This window comes from Callionymus lyra, chromosome 15 (assembly GCF_982586985.1).
Source record: "Callionymus lyra chromosome 15, fCalLyr1.hap1.1, whole genome shotgun sequence".
Taxonomy (NCBI): domain Eukaryota; kingdom Metazoa; phylum Chordata; class Actinopteri; order Syngnathiformes; family Callionymidae; genus Callionymus; species Callionymus lyra.
Window position 1 is genome coordinate 16,166,495 of NC_141832.1, and position 16,823 is coordinate 16,183,317.

The 16,823-nt window shown below is 38.9% G+C and overlaps 1 protein-coding gene and 12 non-coding genes across 13 annotated transcripts in view; 1 reads left to right on the top strand and 12 right to left on the bottom strand.

The window, feature by feature from the left end:
* The window catches only part of LOC148065101 (protein tweety homolog 2-like), a 48,661-nt gene that overhangs the window by 29,238 nt on the left and 2,600 nt on the right, over window positions 1-16,823 (top strand). The window contains exons 6-11 of the mRNA XM_087809370.1: window positions 4,374-4,446; window positions 11,768-11,837; window positions 11,962-12,017; window positions 13,624-13,716; window positions 13,798-13,890; window positions 16,573-16,715. Of these exons, the coding sequence (XP_087665496.1) occupies window positions 4,374-4,446; window positions 11,768-11,837; window positions 11,962-12,017; window positions 13,624-13,716; window positions 13,798-13,890; window positions 16,573-16,715 (528 nt within the window). The remainder of the gene's footprint in view (window positions 1-4,373; window positions 4,447-11,767; window positions 11,838-11,961; window positions 12,018-13,623; window positions 13,717-13,797; window positions 13,891-16,572; window positions 16,716-16,823) is intronic.
* trnar-ccg (transfer RNA arginine (anticodon CCG)) lies at window positions 1,111-1,183 on the bottom strand. The gene has a single exon. It is a non-coding gene; the product is annotated as a tRNA-Arg (tRNA).
* On the bottom strand, window positions 2,122-2,194 carry trnar-ccg (transfer RNA arginine (anticodon CCG)). Its single transcript has one exon. It is a non-coding gene; the product is annotated as a tRNA-Arg (tRNA).
* Window positions 3,000-3,072, bottom strand: trnar-ccg (transfer RNA arginine (anticodon CCG)). Its single transcript has one exon. It is a non-coding gene; the product is annotated as a tRNA-Arg (tRNA).
* On the bottom strand, window positions 3,499-3,571 carry trnar-ccg (transfer RNA arginine (anticodon CCG)). The gene has a single exon. It is a non-coding gene; the product is annotated as a tRNA-Arg (tRNA).
* On the bottom strand, window positions 5,251-5,323 carry trnar-ccg (transfer RNA arginine (anticodon CCG)). Its single transcript has one exon. It is a non-coding gene; the product is annotated as a tRNA-Arg (tRNA).
* trnar-ccg (transfer RNA arginine (anticodon CCG)) lies at window positions 5,750-5,822 on the bottom strand. The gene has a single exon. It is a non-coding gene; the product is annotated as a tRNA-Arg (tRNA).
* trnaw-cca (transfer RNA tryptophan (anticodon CCA)) lies at window positions 6,085-6,157 on the bottom strand. The gene has a single exon. It is a non-coding gene; the product is annotated as a tRNA-Trp (tRNA).
* Window positions 6,583-6,655, bottom strand: trnaw-cca (transfer RNA tryptophan (anticodon CCA)). The gene has a single exon. It is a non-coding gene; the product is annotated as a tRNA-Trp (tRNA).
* trnar-ccg (transfer RNA arginine (anticodon CCG)) lies at window positions 7,083-7,155 on the bottom strand. The gene has a single exon. It is a non-coding gene; the product is annotated as a tRNA-Arg (tRNA).
* On the bottom strand, window positions 7,418-7,490 carry trnar-ccg (transfer RNA arginine (anticodon CCG)). Its single transcript has one exon. It is a non-coding gene; the product is annotated as a tRNA-Arg (tRNA).
* On the bottom strand, window positions 7,916-7,988 carry trnar-ccg (transfer RNA arginine (anticodon CCG)). Its single transcript has one exon. It is a non-coding gene; the product is annotated as a tRNA-Arg (tRNA).
* Window positions 8,738-8,810, bottom strand: trnar-ccg (transfer RNA arginine (anticodon CCG)). Its single transcript has one exon. It is a non-coding gene; the product is annotated as a tRNA-Arg (tRNA).

Consider the following 16,823-nt stretch of genomic DNA (forward strand, 5'->3'; position numbering starts at 1 on the left):
CTAAAATATATGATAAAAACTTTAAAAGTAAGCTACACTGAGGTTTTTCTTTAGGGCAGTCTGCATCACAAGATCCTGAGAGTTTTATGCAACACTTCCTTTACTTAAGTTAATAAAGAATGACTGTCTATGCATTCATAATATGCCTGTGTTTTTTATTTGAGTGACATTTGCTTTAGAGATCTTGGATAGGATGGTTTGAGTTGATGAATTTATATTATCCCACTTGTGAAATTCTGTCAAAGATTCTCATGAACACTAATTATCTGGTCTTCTCTATAAACTATTGGCAAGAGCTGCGACCCAGATGGGACTTGAACCCACAATGGGCTGGTGCCTTATCCATTAGGCCACTGGGTCATATGTACCATTTGAGTACCAAAGAAAAGGATGTGTAAATGGTATTTGCAAAATCGTTAACATTTTGACCCTTATTTGCACAATATGATTGAATTATTCAATCGCCATGAATTGTAGAAGATAAGGAAACCATGCAGACCCTAAATTAAGATGCTAATTGTCAGCCATTTTCTTGCTGGCTAAATAGGATGTCGCCACAGAAACACAGCTCCACCATTCCAAATTAACTATTGGTATCTGACTAATACTTTTCTTAGGGTGTTTTGGACTCCCCCTCTGAAAATAGGACGCAATCAAAAATATGTGAAGTAGCACGTTCCCTCTAAAGTGTCCAAAAGGGTAAAAAAAACATACATTTCTTCATGTTTTCACCATGCGCCCCTAGGAAGTTAAGGACAAACGCCACTTCTTTTGGTAGACCTATAATTCTAAGTACATGGTTAATAGTTGTCAATGTTCTGGATTTTTCCGCAAATACTAACTTTGGATAGAGTTTTTTGTGTGAATCCTTGGGTTCATGTTTGTATTTCATTAAATGGAGCATGTTGTCTTTCCTTAAATTACATTAAAATCAACCCAGACTAGACTCACAATTCCCATTATTTAGGCCTTTTTCAGTGGTTAAAACCATAGGTACACAAAGAAGCAGGTGATCTAAACAGTTGAATACGAAACAACCTTTAGGCAACAAATCTCTAGTAGTTTCACATGTGTCTTAGGTTTCAGATCCATTTGAAACAACATTAAAGACGACCCAGATGGGACTCGAACCCACAATCCCCAGCTTCGGAGGCTGATGCCTTATCCATTAGGCCACTGGGTCAGTTGTTAGACCAAAAGTTAAGGCAATATGTTGAATGTGAGAGTGTTTTTGTTAAACTAGCTCACCCCCTGTCCTACTATAGAGAAATCAGTGTGGAATTTGATATAACTTTTTTTTTTCCTAACATAGATTAGTATTGGGACTGTAACTTAGCATTACCTTGCTTCTGTTCCGAGACCATTACTCTGCCTATCCCGCTGACCACAAGAAGACGTCCAGTCTCTCTGGCACCTTCCCTTCATTCAATCTATTGACTGAAACAAAGATATCTGTTCCAATTCCAAGGCTCTTATTTCTCCCCTCGCTGTGTCGTCTTGTTTTCATCCACATAAAAGTGAAAGCAATCTTGTTTGTGACTGAGATTCACTTGCTACGGAGTGAATTGCCACTTTGCCGGATACATAAATGGTCAGTCAAGATTAAAACCACTCTATTTCTGTCCCGCTATGTTTCCCGAACAATTAAAGAAATGGGATGTCGGCAAGGTGCGACAATAAATTTTGAGGAAACTGTAACTTGCAATTTAAACTAACACTTAGGTTTGGCAGGAAAAAGAGCAGCAGATACTTCCTAGTCCATTTACCCAATTTACTGCAGCCGTTGTCAGTACTAGCAGACGATGCCGTGGATCACTCATCACATCCTTTTCAGATGCAGCTCACTAATGTCTATTGATCGCCTGAGCAGGATGAGCCGGCTCCCCCAACTAATTATTAAGTGCTCTCCGGCTCCTTTAGTGCTGCTTTCAAGGAAGACGAAATAGAACAGACGCCCTTTGCACCCATTATCCAGCCATCAGTCACGGGAAAATTCCATATATTTAAGCTCATTCCGCACTGCAACTTCCTCGAGATAAATGTACCTCTTGAAAGTTGCTGCAAACTAGTTGTCCTTTTGTTAACTCAGGTCTTTTGTTTGAGCACAGCAACAAAAATGCACGACCCAGATGGGACTCGAACCCACAATCCCCAGCTCCGGAGGCTGATGCCTTATCCATTAGGCCACTGGGTCGTCTCATGTCCTTGAGTACCTAAAGAAATCGGCAGTTAAATCACACCTGGGAAAAGTGCGGACCGGGGGCCACATGCAGCCCTTTGACTGTATTTATTTGGCCCTCGTAATGTCAAAGTATGATCATGTATAAATGGTTCAAATTCATTAATAAATGTATTTTGTATTTATTATTCATTTACATCTTCACATAACACTTCCCTCCTTTTTGTGTGATATTTTTTGTGTATATATTAATCCCTCTTTTTTTAAATTTAATTTAAGAAATGTTTTGAAAAAACTCATCTATACAAGAATACAATTGCAGCTTATTTAGCTTAATAAGTGTCACGGCCTAATGACGCATGTTCTTTTTTTGAGGGATTTTTTCGTCTTTTTTTTTTTCTTGACGGCTCCAAAGAACATTCACAGAATTTAATGTGGCCCTTGAAGATTTTTAATTGCCCACCCCTGACTTAAAGGGTACTTTTGCAGGGCCCCCTTTGTTTCTTCGATTAAAATGTTTGTAGGATGTAAGTAGTATTTGTCAAATTGTTAATTTTTGGACACTGAGATGCACAGAAAGATTTGATCATTAAAAATCAAAATTTTGTAGATGATAGGGAAAATATACCAACCCCCAGTGAAGTTGCTAATGGTGAGCCATTATCTGTTTGGCTAAAGAAAAGTTTTGCATCTGTAAAGAAAGTTACACAATGGAAAGGAAGGGACAGGCTTATTTGTAAAGCAAATTGTAATTGCAATACATTATAGTTTAAATAATGTCCCTTAAATGAACTACCACTTCTACAAATAACATTAAAGAAGACCCAGATGGGACTCGAACCCACAATCCCCAGCTCCGGAAGCTGATGCCTTATCCATTAGGCCACTGGGTCAGTTGATGGAAATAAATTCCTGTTTTTGTCAAAGTGATAGTTTTAAAATAGTGTTACTACAGAGTTTGGCCACTGTTAAGCAGACAACCTTGAAAAATTATCAGTTCCCTAATTTGCAATAACAATACTTTTCAAGGTATAAAGTTGTTTCTTTATGCTATTAGCAATATCAAGTTACCTAGAAGAGTGTCATTCATGTGAAAATGTTAGCTAACCTTGTCTGTTTGGCTGGAAACAATATCTTAGACAACATCGGAAAAATAATCAGTTCCCTTATCTGCAATAACAATACTTATAAAGTTATTTTATACATAATATAGAAAGTTAGAAGACTGTCCTTGATCTGCTAATGTTTGAGATCCTTGTCTGTTGGCCAGCAATGATATATTAGAATAAAGTTTTCTCTAAATAAGTTAAACACAATTTAGACCCAGATGGGACTCGAACCCACAATCCCCAGCTCCGGAAGCTGATGCCTTATCCATTAGGCCACTGGGTCAGTTGTTAGAAAGAAGCTCCTGTTTTTGTGAAAACATTTTTGTTATATACAACTGGTAATTTTTGGGATGGGAATAATCACAAACCAGATAGGACTTGAACCCACCAATAAATATTCCTCATAGAAGCAGCGTTTCTCCAAGAAATACTCAATCATCATGTTTTTGTCAATTTTGGGGAATAAAATCCATGACCTTCATATGATGAATGAAAGCCCAAAGTCACAAGGGTTGTGGATGCCTTATCTGAAAAACAACTAGAAAAAAATCCATTCAATTTACAACGCTAGCAGCTCTCATTTTCAACACGTAGATAACTTTAGCTCGACAACTGAATTAGTCACTGTTTTTAAACACATCACAGTCGACGTTCCAGCTAATTCAAATGTGGATAATGAATCCTCGACAGTTAACAGCACTGTTGTCATTCCTCAAATCATCCCTGAAGCAGACCGGGGAGGATTGAAACACATCAAACCCACCACAGCAAAGCAGTAATCAAAATACTAGACTACTTTCAGATACACAATTGTTTTTTTTATAATGACAATTAGAAGCAACCCAGATGGGACTCCAGCTAGTAGCAATTAAAATCAAAAGCTCCATCTTGCACAGCAAACTTAATTGACCCGAAAATAAGCACAACTTGAATCCTAAATTTAGATGTTTACAAGAACATATGTTTACGATCGCGGTCGTATTTGATGAATGAAACTGGTCAGTTCATATTATATATGAACATTTGATGACTTAAGATAATGTTTGACTTGCTAATGATTAAACTTATGTTATTTCCTGTTTCAGGATTATGGTTTTTATCCTGCTGTCCCTGACGCTGAGCTGGGTCTCCCTGGGAGCAGGCACTGCGACCGCTGTGGTGAGTTGACATGGGAGTCGATGGACTTTCAGGAAGTGAAGATAATGAATGTTAATGCATGTCGCGTTGAAGCACTTTGTTGTTGTTGAATTTAATTGACAAAAAGAATTCTTGCTCCTCGTGTGACGTCACGCTGAGATGCGGCAGCGGCAACAACATTGGCTCTGTTCGCTGATGCATTTTCCATTAGACCACTCGGTAAGTTGTTGGACAGGAACTCTGGATCGGTTGGTGTGATGGCTTTATTTTCTTTAATGCAGAACTTTACCACTGTTCAGCAGACAATATCGAATAAAACAAAAACCATCAAGCTATAAAGTTGTTTCTAACATGATATTGAAAGTTTGAAGAATTTCCTTTATTTGTTGAAGCTTAGAGTACAGTGTCTCTTATGTAGACTACAGTATTTCGTTTTTTTTAGTAAATGTCATTTTGTAATAAATGTCATTTTGACCCAGATCGGACTTGAAACCCACAATACCCAGCTCCGGAGGCTGATGCCGTATCCATTAGACCACTGGGTCAGTTGTTGGACAGTAGTTCCTTTTTTACCAAAACAGTGTGACAGCTCTGAATAATTTCCTTTGGAGCTGGACCAAATATTAAGCAGACATTAAAATAATGATCAGTTCCCTAATTTACAATAACAATACTTTACAAGGTATTGTTTGTTTCTTTATACTAGTAGCAATAGCAGGTTACCTAGAAGAGTGTAATTCATGTGAAAATGTGTGTGATACTAGTCTGTTGGCTAGCAATGATATATTAGAATTAAGTTTTCTCTGAATAAGTTAAACACAATTTAGACCTAGATGGGACTCGAACCCACAATCCCCAGCTCCGGAAGCTGATGCCTTATCCATTAGGCCACTAGGTCAGTTATAGGACATAAAGTCCTGTTTTTGTCAAATTGATAGTTTTAAAATCATTTTACTACAGAGTTTGGCCACTGTTAAGCAGACAACCTTTGATAAATCATCAGTTCCCTATTTTGCAATAACAATACTTTTCAAGTTATAAAGTTCTTTCTTTATGCTAGTAGCAATGTCAAGTTACCTAGAAGAGTGTACTTCATGAAGTAATGTTTGCTAACCTTGTCTGTTTAGCTGGAAACATTATCTTGGACAACTTCAGAAAAATAATCAGTTCCCTAATTTGCAATAACAATACTTATAAAGTTATTTATACATAATATAGAAAGTAAGAAGACAGTCCTAGATCTGCTAATGTTTGAGATCCTTTTCTATTGGCCAGAAATTATATATTAGAATTACGTTTTCTCTAAATAAGTTAAAATCCCTTTAGACCCAGATGGGACTCGAACCCACAATCCCCAGCTCCGGAAGCTGATGCCTTATCCATTAGGCCACTGGGTCAGTTGTTAGAAAGAAACTCCTGTTTTTGTCAAACTGATAATTGTAAAATAATTTTACTACAGAGTTTGGCCACTATTAAGTAGACAACCTTGAAAAATCATCAGTTCCCCAATTTGCAATAACAATACTTATAAAGGTATTTTTTACATGATACAGAAAGTTTGAAGACTGTCCTAGATCTACCGATGTTTGAGATCGTTGTCTGTTGGCCATCAGTGATATATTAGAATTACGTTTTCTCTAAATAAGTTAAAAACCCTTTAGACCCAGATGGGACTCGAACCCACAATCCCCAGCTATGGAAGCTGATGCCTTATCCATTAGGCCACTGGGTCAGTAGTTGGAAATAAACCCATGTTTTTGTCAAAGTCATAGTTTTAAAATCATTTTACTGCAGAGTTTGGCCACTATTAAGCAGACAACCTTGAAAAATCATCAGTTCCCTCATTTGCAATAACAATACTTTTCAAGGTATATCTTTTTTTCTTTATACTAGTAGCAATAGCAAGTTACCTAGAAGAGTGTCATTCATGTGAAAACGCTAGCAATCTTTGTCTGTTTGGCTGGAAACATTATCTTGGACAACTTCAGAAAAATAATCAGTTCCCTTAACTGCAATAACAATACTTATAAAGTTATTTATACATAATATAGAAAGTAAGAAGACAGTCCTAGATCTGCTAATATTTGAGATTGTTGTCTGTTGGCCAGCAATGATATATTAGAATTAAGTTTTCTCTGAATAAGTTAAACACCATTTAGACCCAGATGGGACTCGAACCCACAATCCCCAGCTCTGGAAGCTGATGCCTTATCCATTAGGCCACTGGGTCAGTTGGAGCCAAATAAACTCCTGTTTTTGTCTAATTCATAGTTTTAAAATAATTTTACTACAGAGTTTGGCCACTGTTAAGCAGACAACCATGAAAAATCATCAGTTCCCTTATTTGCAATAACAATACTTTTCAAGGTATAAAGTTCTTTCTTTATACTAGTAGCAATAGCAAGTTACCTAGAATAGTGTACTTCATGAAGTAATGTTTGCTAACCTTGTCTGTTTGGCTGGAAACAATATCTTGGAAACATTGTAATAAAATCAGTTCCCTAAATAACAATACTTATAAAGTTATAGAGTTATTTTCTACATAATACACAAAGTTAGAAGACTGTCCTAGATCTGCCAATGTTTGAGATCCTTGTCTATTGGCCAGCAATGATATATTAGAATTACGTTTTCTCTAAATAAGTTAAAAACCCCTTAGACCCAGATGGGACTCGAACCCACACTCCCCAGCTCCGGAAGCTGATACCTTATCCATTAGGCCACTGGGTCAGTTATTAGAGCGAAACTCCTGTTTTTGTCAAAGTGATAATTTTAAAATAATTTTACTACAGAGTTTGGCCACTATTAAGTAGACAACCTTGAAAAATCATTAGTTCCCTAATTTGCAATAACAATACTTATGAAGCTATTTTTTACATGATACAGAAAGTTTGAAGACTGTCCTAGATCTGCCAATGTTCGAGATCGTTGTCTGTTGGCCAGCAATGATATATTAGAATTAAGATTTCTCTAAATAAGTTAAAAACCCCTTAGACCCAGATGGGACTCGAACCCACAATCCCCAGCTCCGGAAGCTGATGCCTTATCCATTAGGCCACTGGGTCAGTTGTTGGAAATAAACTCCTGTTTTTGTCAAAGTGATAGTTTTAAAATAATTTTACTGCAGAGTTTGGCCACTGTTAAGCAGACAACCATGAAAATCATCAGTTCCCTTATTTGCAATAACAATACTTTTCAAGGTATAAAGTTCTTTCTTTATACTAGTAGCAATAGCAAGTTACCCAGAAGAGTGTACTTCATGAAGTAATGTTTGCTAACCTTGTCTGTTTGGCTGGAAACAATATCTTGGAAACATTGTAATAAAATCAGTTCCCTAAATAACAATACTTATAAAGTTATAGAGTTATTTTCTACATAATACACAAAGTTAGAAGACTGTCCTAGATCTACCAATGTTTGAGATCCTTGTCTGTTGGCCAGCAATGATATATTAGAATTAAGTTTTCTCTAAATAAATTAAACACAGATTAGACCCAGATGGGACTCGAACCCACAATCCCCAGCTCCGGAAGCTGATGCCTTATCCATTAGGCCACTGGGTCAGTTGTTGGAAATAAACTCCTGTTTTTGTCAAAGTGATAGTTTTAAAATAATTTTACTACAGAGTTTGGCCACTATTAAGCAGACAACCTTGAAAAATCATCAGTTCCCTTATTTGCAATAACAATACGTTTCAAGGTATAAAGTTCTTTCTTTATGCTAGTAGCAATAGCAAGTTACCTAGAAGAGTGTACTTCATGAAGTAATGTTTGCTAACCTTGTCTGTTTGGCTGGAAACAATATCTTGGACAACATTGTAATAAAATCAGTTCCCTAAATAACAATACTTATAAAGTTATAGAGTTATTTGCTACATAATACAGGAAGTTAGAAGACTGTCCTAGATCTACCAATGTTTGAGATCCTTGTCTGTTGGCCAGCAATGATATATTAGAATTAAGTTTTCTCTAAATAAATTAAACACAGATGGGACTCGAACCCACAATCCCCAGCTCCGGAAGCTGATGCCTTATCCATTAGGCCACTGGGTCAGTTGTTGGAAGAAAACTCCTGTTTTTGTCAAATTCACAGTTTTAAAATAATTGTACTAGAGTTTGGCCACTGTTAAGCAGACAACCTTGAAAAATCATAATTTCCCTAATTTGCAATAACAATACTTATAAAGCTATTTTTTACATGATACAGAGAGTTTAAAGACTGTCCTAGATCTGCCAATGTTTGAGATCGTTGTCTATTGGCCAGCAATGATATATTAGAATTACGTTTTCTCTAAATAAGTTAAAAACCCTTTAGACCCAGATGGGACTCGAACCCACAATCCCCAGCTCCGGAAGCTGATGCCTTATCCATTAGGCCACTGGGTCAGTTATAGGACATAAACTCCTGTTTTTGTCAAATTGATGGTTTTAAAATAATTTTACTACAGAGTTTGGCCACTGTTAGGCATACAACCTTGACAAATCATCAGTTCCCTAATTTGCAATAAAAATACTTATAAAGCTATTTTTTACATGATACAGAAAGTTAGAAGACTGTCCTAGATCTGCCAATGTTTGAGATCGTTGTCTGTTGGCCAGCAATGATATATTAGAATTAAGTTTTCTCTAAATAAGTGAAACACCATTTAGACCCAGATGGGACTCGAACCCACAATCCCCAGCGCCTTATCCATTAGGCCACTGGGTCAGTTCTTGGGCAGGATCAGATCATTTTTGGCAAAACAGTGTTACAGTTTTAAATAATTTGCCTCCAGAACTGGACCACTAGCATCTGTAATAACAGTAAAGTACATTTTTTTTACATGATATAGAAAGTTAGCAAGAAGACTGTCAACGCTTGAGATCCTCTTCTGTTTTTTCATCAACACTTTATTAGAATCGAGTTTTCTCTCTCTTTGTCCGATTACAGATCGTCAGGATAATGATTTCTCTAAACAAGTTTAAATGTAAATTCAGTGTTTCCCTAAACTGGCTTTGGACGCTCCACCTCAAAAAGGGAAGGAGACCATCATTTTCCTGCACCACTTCAGATAGTCCTGTCCCGTCCCCCCCACTACCTCACGAGGATTCACAATCAACATGTGTCCAGGAAATAGTGGTCATTCACGCGGCTAAACTGATTATAATTTGATAGCCTCCGGGGAAATCACCTCTAAGCCCCTCAGCTGTAAACAAACACTTTTTTTTTTTAAAAGCATCTGCATCCAGACCTTCCTCATTTCCATGCCCTCATGTTCTCCCACTGGCGCCTCCCCCCCACCCCCCCGTCCTGTGTTATCAGAACATCCAGGCTTAATGTGTTTAATGGATCTGGTATTAGGGGCGCTGAGTAACCTCTTCCTTGAAACCTCCTTGCACATCCCAATATCTCCTCTGACTCCCGGCGCCCCACAGAGAGACCCGGCCCCTGGATTATCTAGCATGGATTTGACATCTGGACAACTGTGGAGAAGAAGGTTGAAGGGACGGGACGGGGGGACTAGAGGGGGGGATTTAACCTGAAATTAACGACAGGGGTGTGAAATGTAGACATCTGCTGTGGCTGTCGGGGAATTTGGGGATCCAGAGTGAAGCCAGATTACCACTACATTTGTCTGCGAGCTGAGCTCATTACAGGGGGAACATGGATCCGCGTCAAAAAACATCCGACGTGGCTGGACAAGCTTATCCTGACCAGCAGATGTGACTCCCCCCCCCCCCCCGAACACATTCATTCAACCAACAGACTAATTAAGATTCTTTTCGTTCCTGGCAACGTGGACGCTTGAAGAGGTGTCGGGGATCACACCTCCATCCAACCTGTCGGTGACCTTTGCCGTCTCCAGTCAGTCTTGGCTACTTTCTAGAGTTTGCTACACAACACAAAGGCCTCAATAAGAGAAACACATGATCATAAAAGCGAGAATAAACAGAAAAAAATGTCTGCCCCCCCCCACCCCCCCAGGGAGCAGGGGGGGGGGTTTTGGAAGCGCCGTAGTGGTGGATGATGTTGTTGCCCCAGAAAATGTTCATAAATTCATGCAATTTTAATGAGATTCAGCATAAACAAAATGTCCTTGGTAATGTAATGAGACGCAGCTAAAGGGGAACACTGCTGACGTGTTGTTTTCCCCCTTTTATTGTGGAAAACAAATGTTATGTAATTGCTGTTTGTTTGGACGTAATGATGATGTGATTGTGCGCGAGCGCTAAAGCAGGAAGTCTAATTACGCATGAATTTTAAGGGGAAATTGTTGTTTGGACATTAATTTGACGACAATTTACTGAATATAATGTCTTATCATTTATTTAAAATAGTTGATTATCTTTTTATTTGCTTTACATTCCATTAAATATGTACTTGTAAATTATGAAAAAAAAATCTTTGCAAAAACTGGCTCAGCTAAATACAGGTTTTATTTCTTGAAAAATACCTTATTTAGAAACAAAAAGATACATTTATCATGTAAATGTACAACCCTTAGTAATAGAAATAGTTTCATTTAAAATATCTATTCATGATTTCATTCAAATACTTGTTTTTAAACAGGATGATGTAAGTAAGTAATTAATTTAAAAGTATAACAATTAAATAATAATAAAAAAATGTTTATTTTTCACAATGTATTCACAAACAGGCTGGTATTTTATTTGTTGTAAATAATAAAAAATTCCATTTTTATATTATAAAAAATCTTTTTTGCGTAGTTTTGTTTTAGAACAACGTGTTGTACAATACTTGCATAGATAAACTTAAAAAAAAGTACTACTATAACTGTAGTATTGTAAACTTACAATGATTGCGCAATGGTGCCTCCTTGTGTAGTAGAGTGTTATTGTTTCTCTATTAACAGTCGTTTTTGAGTTTTTCTGCTCAATGAAATGGGTGGATTTTCTTCTATGTCAACCATATTGTAGTCATTATAAATTGACTCAACTTTACGACTTAAGTTTTATAATAATCATTTAATTTAAAGTGAATTGTTTTATTTTTTTCAATACTTATAATTAATATAATTGGTTGTTGTGTTTAAAAGCCTTGACCTTCAATTGTTCGACCTTTATTCTTACCCCAAAAAAGTATTTAAAAAAAAGCAAGATGTTAGTTCCTATATATCTTCTTTGGTCGGCGAAGCATGTTGTGGTGAATAAATCCGGAGCTGTGAAGGTCCTCCGGGGATGGAACAAGAAAGTGCGAAAAGCTTTTTGTGAAAACACGCGCTGTGTTGCCTGAACCATTGTCAATAACTGCCCAGTGAAAATCAGTTTCCCTCATTTGTTGCACAAGACAGTGAATCTTGTCGCCGGCCCTGAATAAATCGTCTTTTCATGTCTTCCTGCAGGGCACCAGTGACTTCTGTGTGGCGCCAGATAAGTTTATTGTTAACCAAACCAAAGATTTCCTCACGGCAGGTAATTAATTTCTCCTAAACTGTGCAGATATGGGCTCTCTGACGTTTGGGAAAAAAACCCTGCTAATCCCTCTCTCTCTCTCTCCCTCTCTCTCCCTCTCTGTCTCCTTATTTATCTCCTGCAGATGTTGCACACTATTATTTATTCTGCAGTCCAAATCTCCCGAACCCCTTCCAACAGGTATTGACAAGCTGTCGCCCGTCTCAGCTGTTCTCTTACACGTGTAATTGTTGAGTGAGAATTATGGTTTTTCCCCGGTGAGACGCCAGACACATTTGTTTTTAATCCCCATTTAATCAGCTGTATTGAGAGCTTCATCTCCATCCTTCTTCGCTCGGACGTCTCTTAATCTAGTCGTGTTTATCCATCTCGAGGTGTCGTGAATGCATTCATTTTGGATCATTCGTTGCATGCATAGTTAAAGCTAAGGAGGTAGAATTGTTCACAATATCGAAGAAGTGTTAAATTAAAGGGAAATAAAAGGAGACAAAATCTCACATTAGAACAATTCCCTATTAAATATCAACACAAACATTAATCTGCACATAAAAGGAGCCACGGTTAATGCCAGGAATGTTTAGAGTGGGTGAAATGAATATAGAAGAAGCTTTAACATTACTGGGAAAACATAAGGAAATCCCATAATATCGTGTAATAGGGGCAAATATGAGATAGCGTGACCGTGTCATGGAATCATAAAAGGCCTATTTTTACTTTAAGATCTTAACCAGATTATATATCCGGGTCAAAGATTAAAAGTTCTGTCTTTTATTGCATTGATTTTGAGCAAAACGATCCATTTAATGAGAATTTTTGTGCGAAATAATGACTTGGTCGATCGTCTCTGCCCCCCCGGCCTTGAGTTTGACACGTGTCTTAATGGGCCACATTTAAGTAAAATGCTCTTAATTATTTATTATTGGATACAAAAGATCAAATGTGGCAAATGTGAAAAAATGGGGTCATTTTAAATATTATTGAATTTAATTTTACTTTTAGACTTTTCGCCATTAGTGATGGTCTGATGAAGCTTCATGAAGCAGTGTCATTATCTTCAGAGTCCACTAGATGGCGGTCTCTGCACTATTTTTATTTTTTATTGAAAAACTGTTCTGATGAATCATCGCATAATTTTTAATCTGATGGCGCCACCTACTGACCTCTAAACAGCATGACACTGCTTCATGAAGCTTCATCAGCACATCACTAGTAATTAGTAGACATGTGCAAATATATTGAAAGTGTTAAATAAACTCTGGTATATGAATGTATTTTGGCTCCTAATATCCCCTTTTTATTCTAAAATAAATCATATTTTGGAAAGTGACATATGACTATCTCACCTGGCAAAACTTTTTTTTTTTTCAAACCAATAGTTGATGAAATTGAATAAAATTTCTAGTAATATTATAATTTAAAACATGATTTGTCGTTTCAGCCTCACAGAAACCCGCTTAGCTCAAATGTAAACAAGTCCTGTTTAAGATTAAACTAAATATTTAACACACCATGTTGTGTTATTTACATCCTTTTTAGGGATTAAAGTGTTAATCCTGCATTTGATGACCTAGTTGATGAATTATTTGGCCTTTGTTTTGGGCAGAAGAAGAGGGGGAGGGGGGGTTTGATTGACGGGTGAGAAGGATAATCTGCGTCTATCGGTCTGGAAAGAATCGTTCACACTTAAGCGCATTTATAGACTTATTCCACTGCTCGTTGACACGCTGTTTTGGAAACAATGCTGGTCTTATTCATTGTTGGTGTGTGGGTGATCGTGTTTTCACAGTCCTTGACAATCTGCCAGCGCTCCGTCACGACCATGCAGATCCAGATCCAGGGCCTGCTGCAGTTCTCGGTGCCGGTCTTCCCCACCGCCGAGGTAAGTGGCCGGATGACAGACTATTACCGCGGACCGCTGTCGAGCCTTGTATCACTTCGCTCTCCTCCCCTTGTTATTTAGAGGGAGCTGCTGGGGATACAACGACTGTTGAACTCCACGGAGTTCAGTCTGCATCAGCTAACAGCCTTGCTCGACTGCCACGGGCTGCACAAGGTGAGGTCAGATTCCACAAAAGGATACACTTTATGAGCTGCTCTCGGTGGCACTTGTTGCCAGACCTTCAGCTCGACGCTCGGGCAGCGTTTGTCGTTGTTCCTTTTTTCATCAGCAAGATCTGAGTTTTTCCGCTTTTCGCTCGTTCGTTCCATCCGGTTAACAAAAGCCTGCAGCTTTGTGCATGAATCTGGGCAACAAAATAAGGTACATCTGTCGCGCCTACCTCTCTTGATCACTTTTGCATAGGAATTCATTCTCTTTGAAAGTTCCTTCTAATCTCTCGCAGTAATGATCACAGAAACGTTATCACACTGATACAAAATATCAATGACATCCTTGCTTTCCAAAAGTTATCTTCTGATGCAAGATAATCCACTTAAAAAATCAGTCGCGGATCAAAGTCGGATCATATATTGAAGCTACATCAGGGATTCCCAAACTTTTCCTTCCTTTACTGTCATTAGCTCAGGGGTCTCAAACTTAATCAGGGGCCACTGTGGGTAGGAGCTGGAGACTATGTCCCTCAGCTGTTCTGGTGCCAGAGAGTAGAAAGCAGCTGCCCCAGGAACCAATGCTGGAATATTTATATTATAAACATCACTCGCTTTAGTAAATGGTTTTTCGAATACTATAGGAAAGTAGAAATACATGTGGATTGGTTCGTAGGTAGGTAAGTAGGCAGGCAGGCAGGTAGTAGGTTGGTAGATGGGTTGGCAGGAAGGTAGGAAGGCAAGAAAGCAGGTAGGTACGTAGGTAGGTTGGTAGAAAGGTTGGTAGGTTGGCAGGAAGGTAGGAAGGCAAGAAAGCAGGTAGGTAGCTAGGTAGGTAGGTAGGTAGGTTGGCAGAAAGGTTGGTAGGTTGGCAGGAAGGTTGGTAGGTTGGCAGGAAGGTTGGCAGGAAGGTTGGCAGGAAGGTTGGTAGGTTGGCAGGAAGGTAGGTAGGTTGGCAGGAAGGCATGTAGGTATGTAGGTTGGCAGGAAGGTAGGTAGGTAGGTAGGTAGATTGGCAGGTAGGAAGGTAGTTAGGTTGACAGGAAGGTAGGTAGGTAGGTAGGTAGGTAGGTAGGTAGGTTGGCAAGAAGGCAGGTAGGTATGTAGGTTGGCAGGAAGGTAGGTAGGTAGGTAGGTTGGCAGGAAGGTTGGTAGGTTGGCAGAAAGGTAGGTAGGTAGGTTGGCAGGAAGGCAGGTAGGTATGTAGGTTGGCAGGAAGGTGGTAGATAGGTTAGCAGGAAGGTAGGCTGGCAGGAAGGTAGAAAGGTAGGTAGGTTGGCAAGAAGGTAGGTAGGTAGGTAGGTAGGCAGGTAGGCAAGTAGGTAGGTAGGTAGGTATGCAGGAAGGTGGGTAGGTTGGCAGGTAGGTAGATACGTAGGTAGGTTGGCAGGAAGGTGGGTAGGTTGGCAGGAAGGTAGGTAGGTAGGTAGGTAGGTAGGTAGGCAGGTAGGCTGGCAGGAAGGTGGGTAGGTAGGTAGGTAGGTAGGCAGGAGGTTAAGTAGATAGGCTTTATTGATACCTTGGGGAAATTCCTTTGTGACTAGTTGTTGGTAATAACAAAAAGGTTTATTTTTTTTGTACTTTTTTCACAGAACACTTTTTGTTCTTTTACTTTGTAAATTGCTGTTGAAATAAAATGATGTGTTTATGCTTCAAATATTTAAAGTGCCTCGTAACAAACCACTTTTATTAAGGAAATACGTATTTTTTTCTTTTGTTGACACTTTTATTGACACCTTATAACAAAACAATGACAAATAGTAGTTCGCTATAATATTTGAAAAATTCAGAGTCTCGCTTCCAGTGTTGAACTGTGGAGACACACGCCCTTGCTATTCAGTTCTTGATTTTTTCTCATGTCAGTTTTGATAGTTGTTCAAGGTTGATGCCAGTTTTAAAGCTGTTTTATTTTCTGAGCAACAGCATCCGTGCGTCAGCAGCGCAGCTCATAGTGTTTGATGTCTGAATAAAAGCCAGCACAGCTTGCTAGATCCACTCTTGGTTTTAGGAGGTGATTTTCTCTGCTGGACTCTTGAACACTGAACTCAGAAGGCACAACAGGTAACAAACAAGTGCTTTACCGCTTTATAGGATGAGCTGCTTATCCAGGACTTAACCGGGTAAGCAGACATCATTTCCGACTGTTTTTGGGGGCGTGACGGTTACAAGTCTCGCCACCTACCAGCAAGGATGAGCTAGTCAATTAAGGGGGTCCACTTAGGGGACGTCGAGACAAAAAAGGAAAAGGATGATGAAAAATAAGCTTATATCAAAGCTTGTAATGGATAATAAAAAAATATATATTAATAAAACTGTCAGAAACATTGATTCGTTATTGAGTTTTACGATGACATGAGGGCCACATACAGCCAAGGGGTTGCTTTTGGCCCTCATGTCACACCTTACCAAAGGTCTGAGTTGAAGCCTCAATACAAGTAAAAAGCATTATTAGCACCTAGGTTTTATATAATCATTAACTAAGTTCCAACTTGATATCATTCTTAAGCTCCAGTAGCAACATGTTTACTGACCACCGCAGAGAGAAGTACCTACAAAAGTGTTCAAAAGTATGCAGGCGTTAAAAAAAGGGGGAAGGTGGCTGCAATATTAAATCATTTGATATGTTATTCCTGCTGATGTCTCTACATTGTGTACGGGAGCGACCTCTCACCGCTGCATTCGTCCACAGGACTACTTGGACGCTCTAATAGGCGTGTGCTACGACGGGGTGGAAGGGCTCCTCTACCTCTCTTTGTTCTCCCTGCTCGCAGCCAGCGCACTCTCCGCCATGCTGTGTACTGTTTTCCGAGTGTGGACGCTAATGGGCAGCAGGTCAGCGTCAGACAACCCCTTCCTCATTACACGCTGCCCACGACGCACCCCTTGCAAAGCATTAGGGGCCCCGGTGCATCGGCTCACTCTCACTCTTTTTTTTTTTTT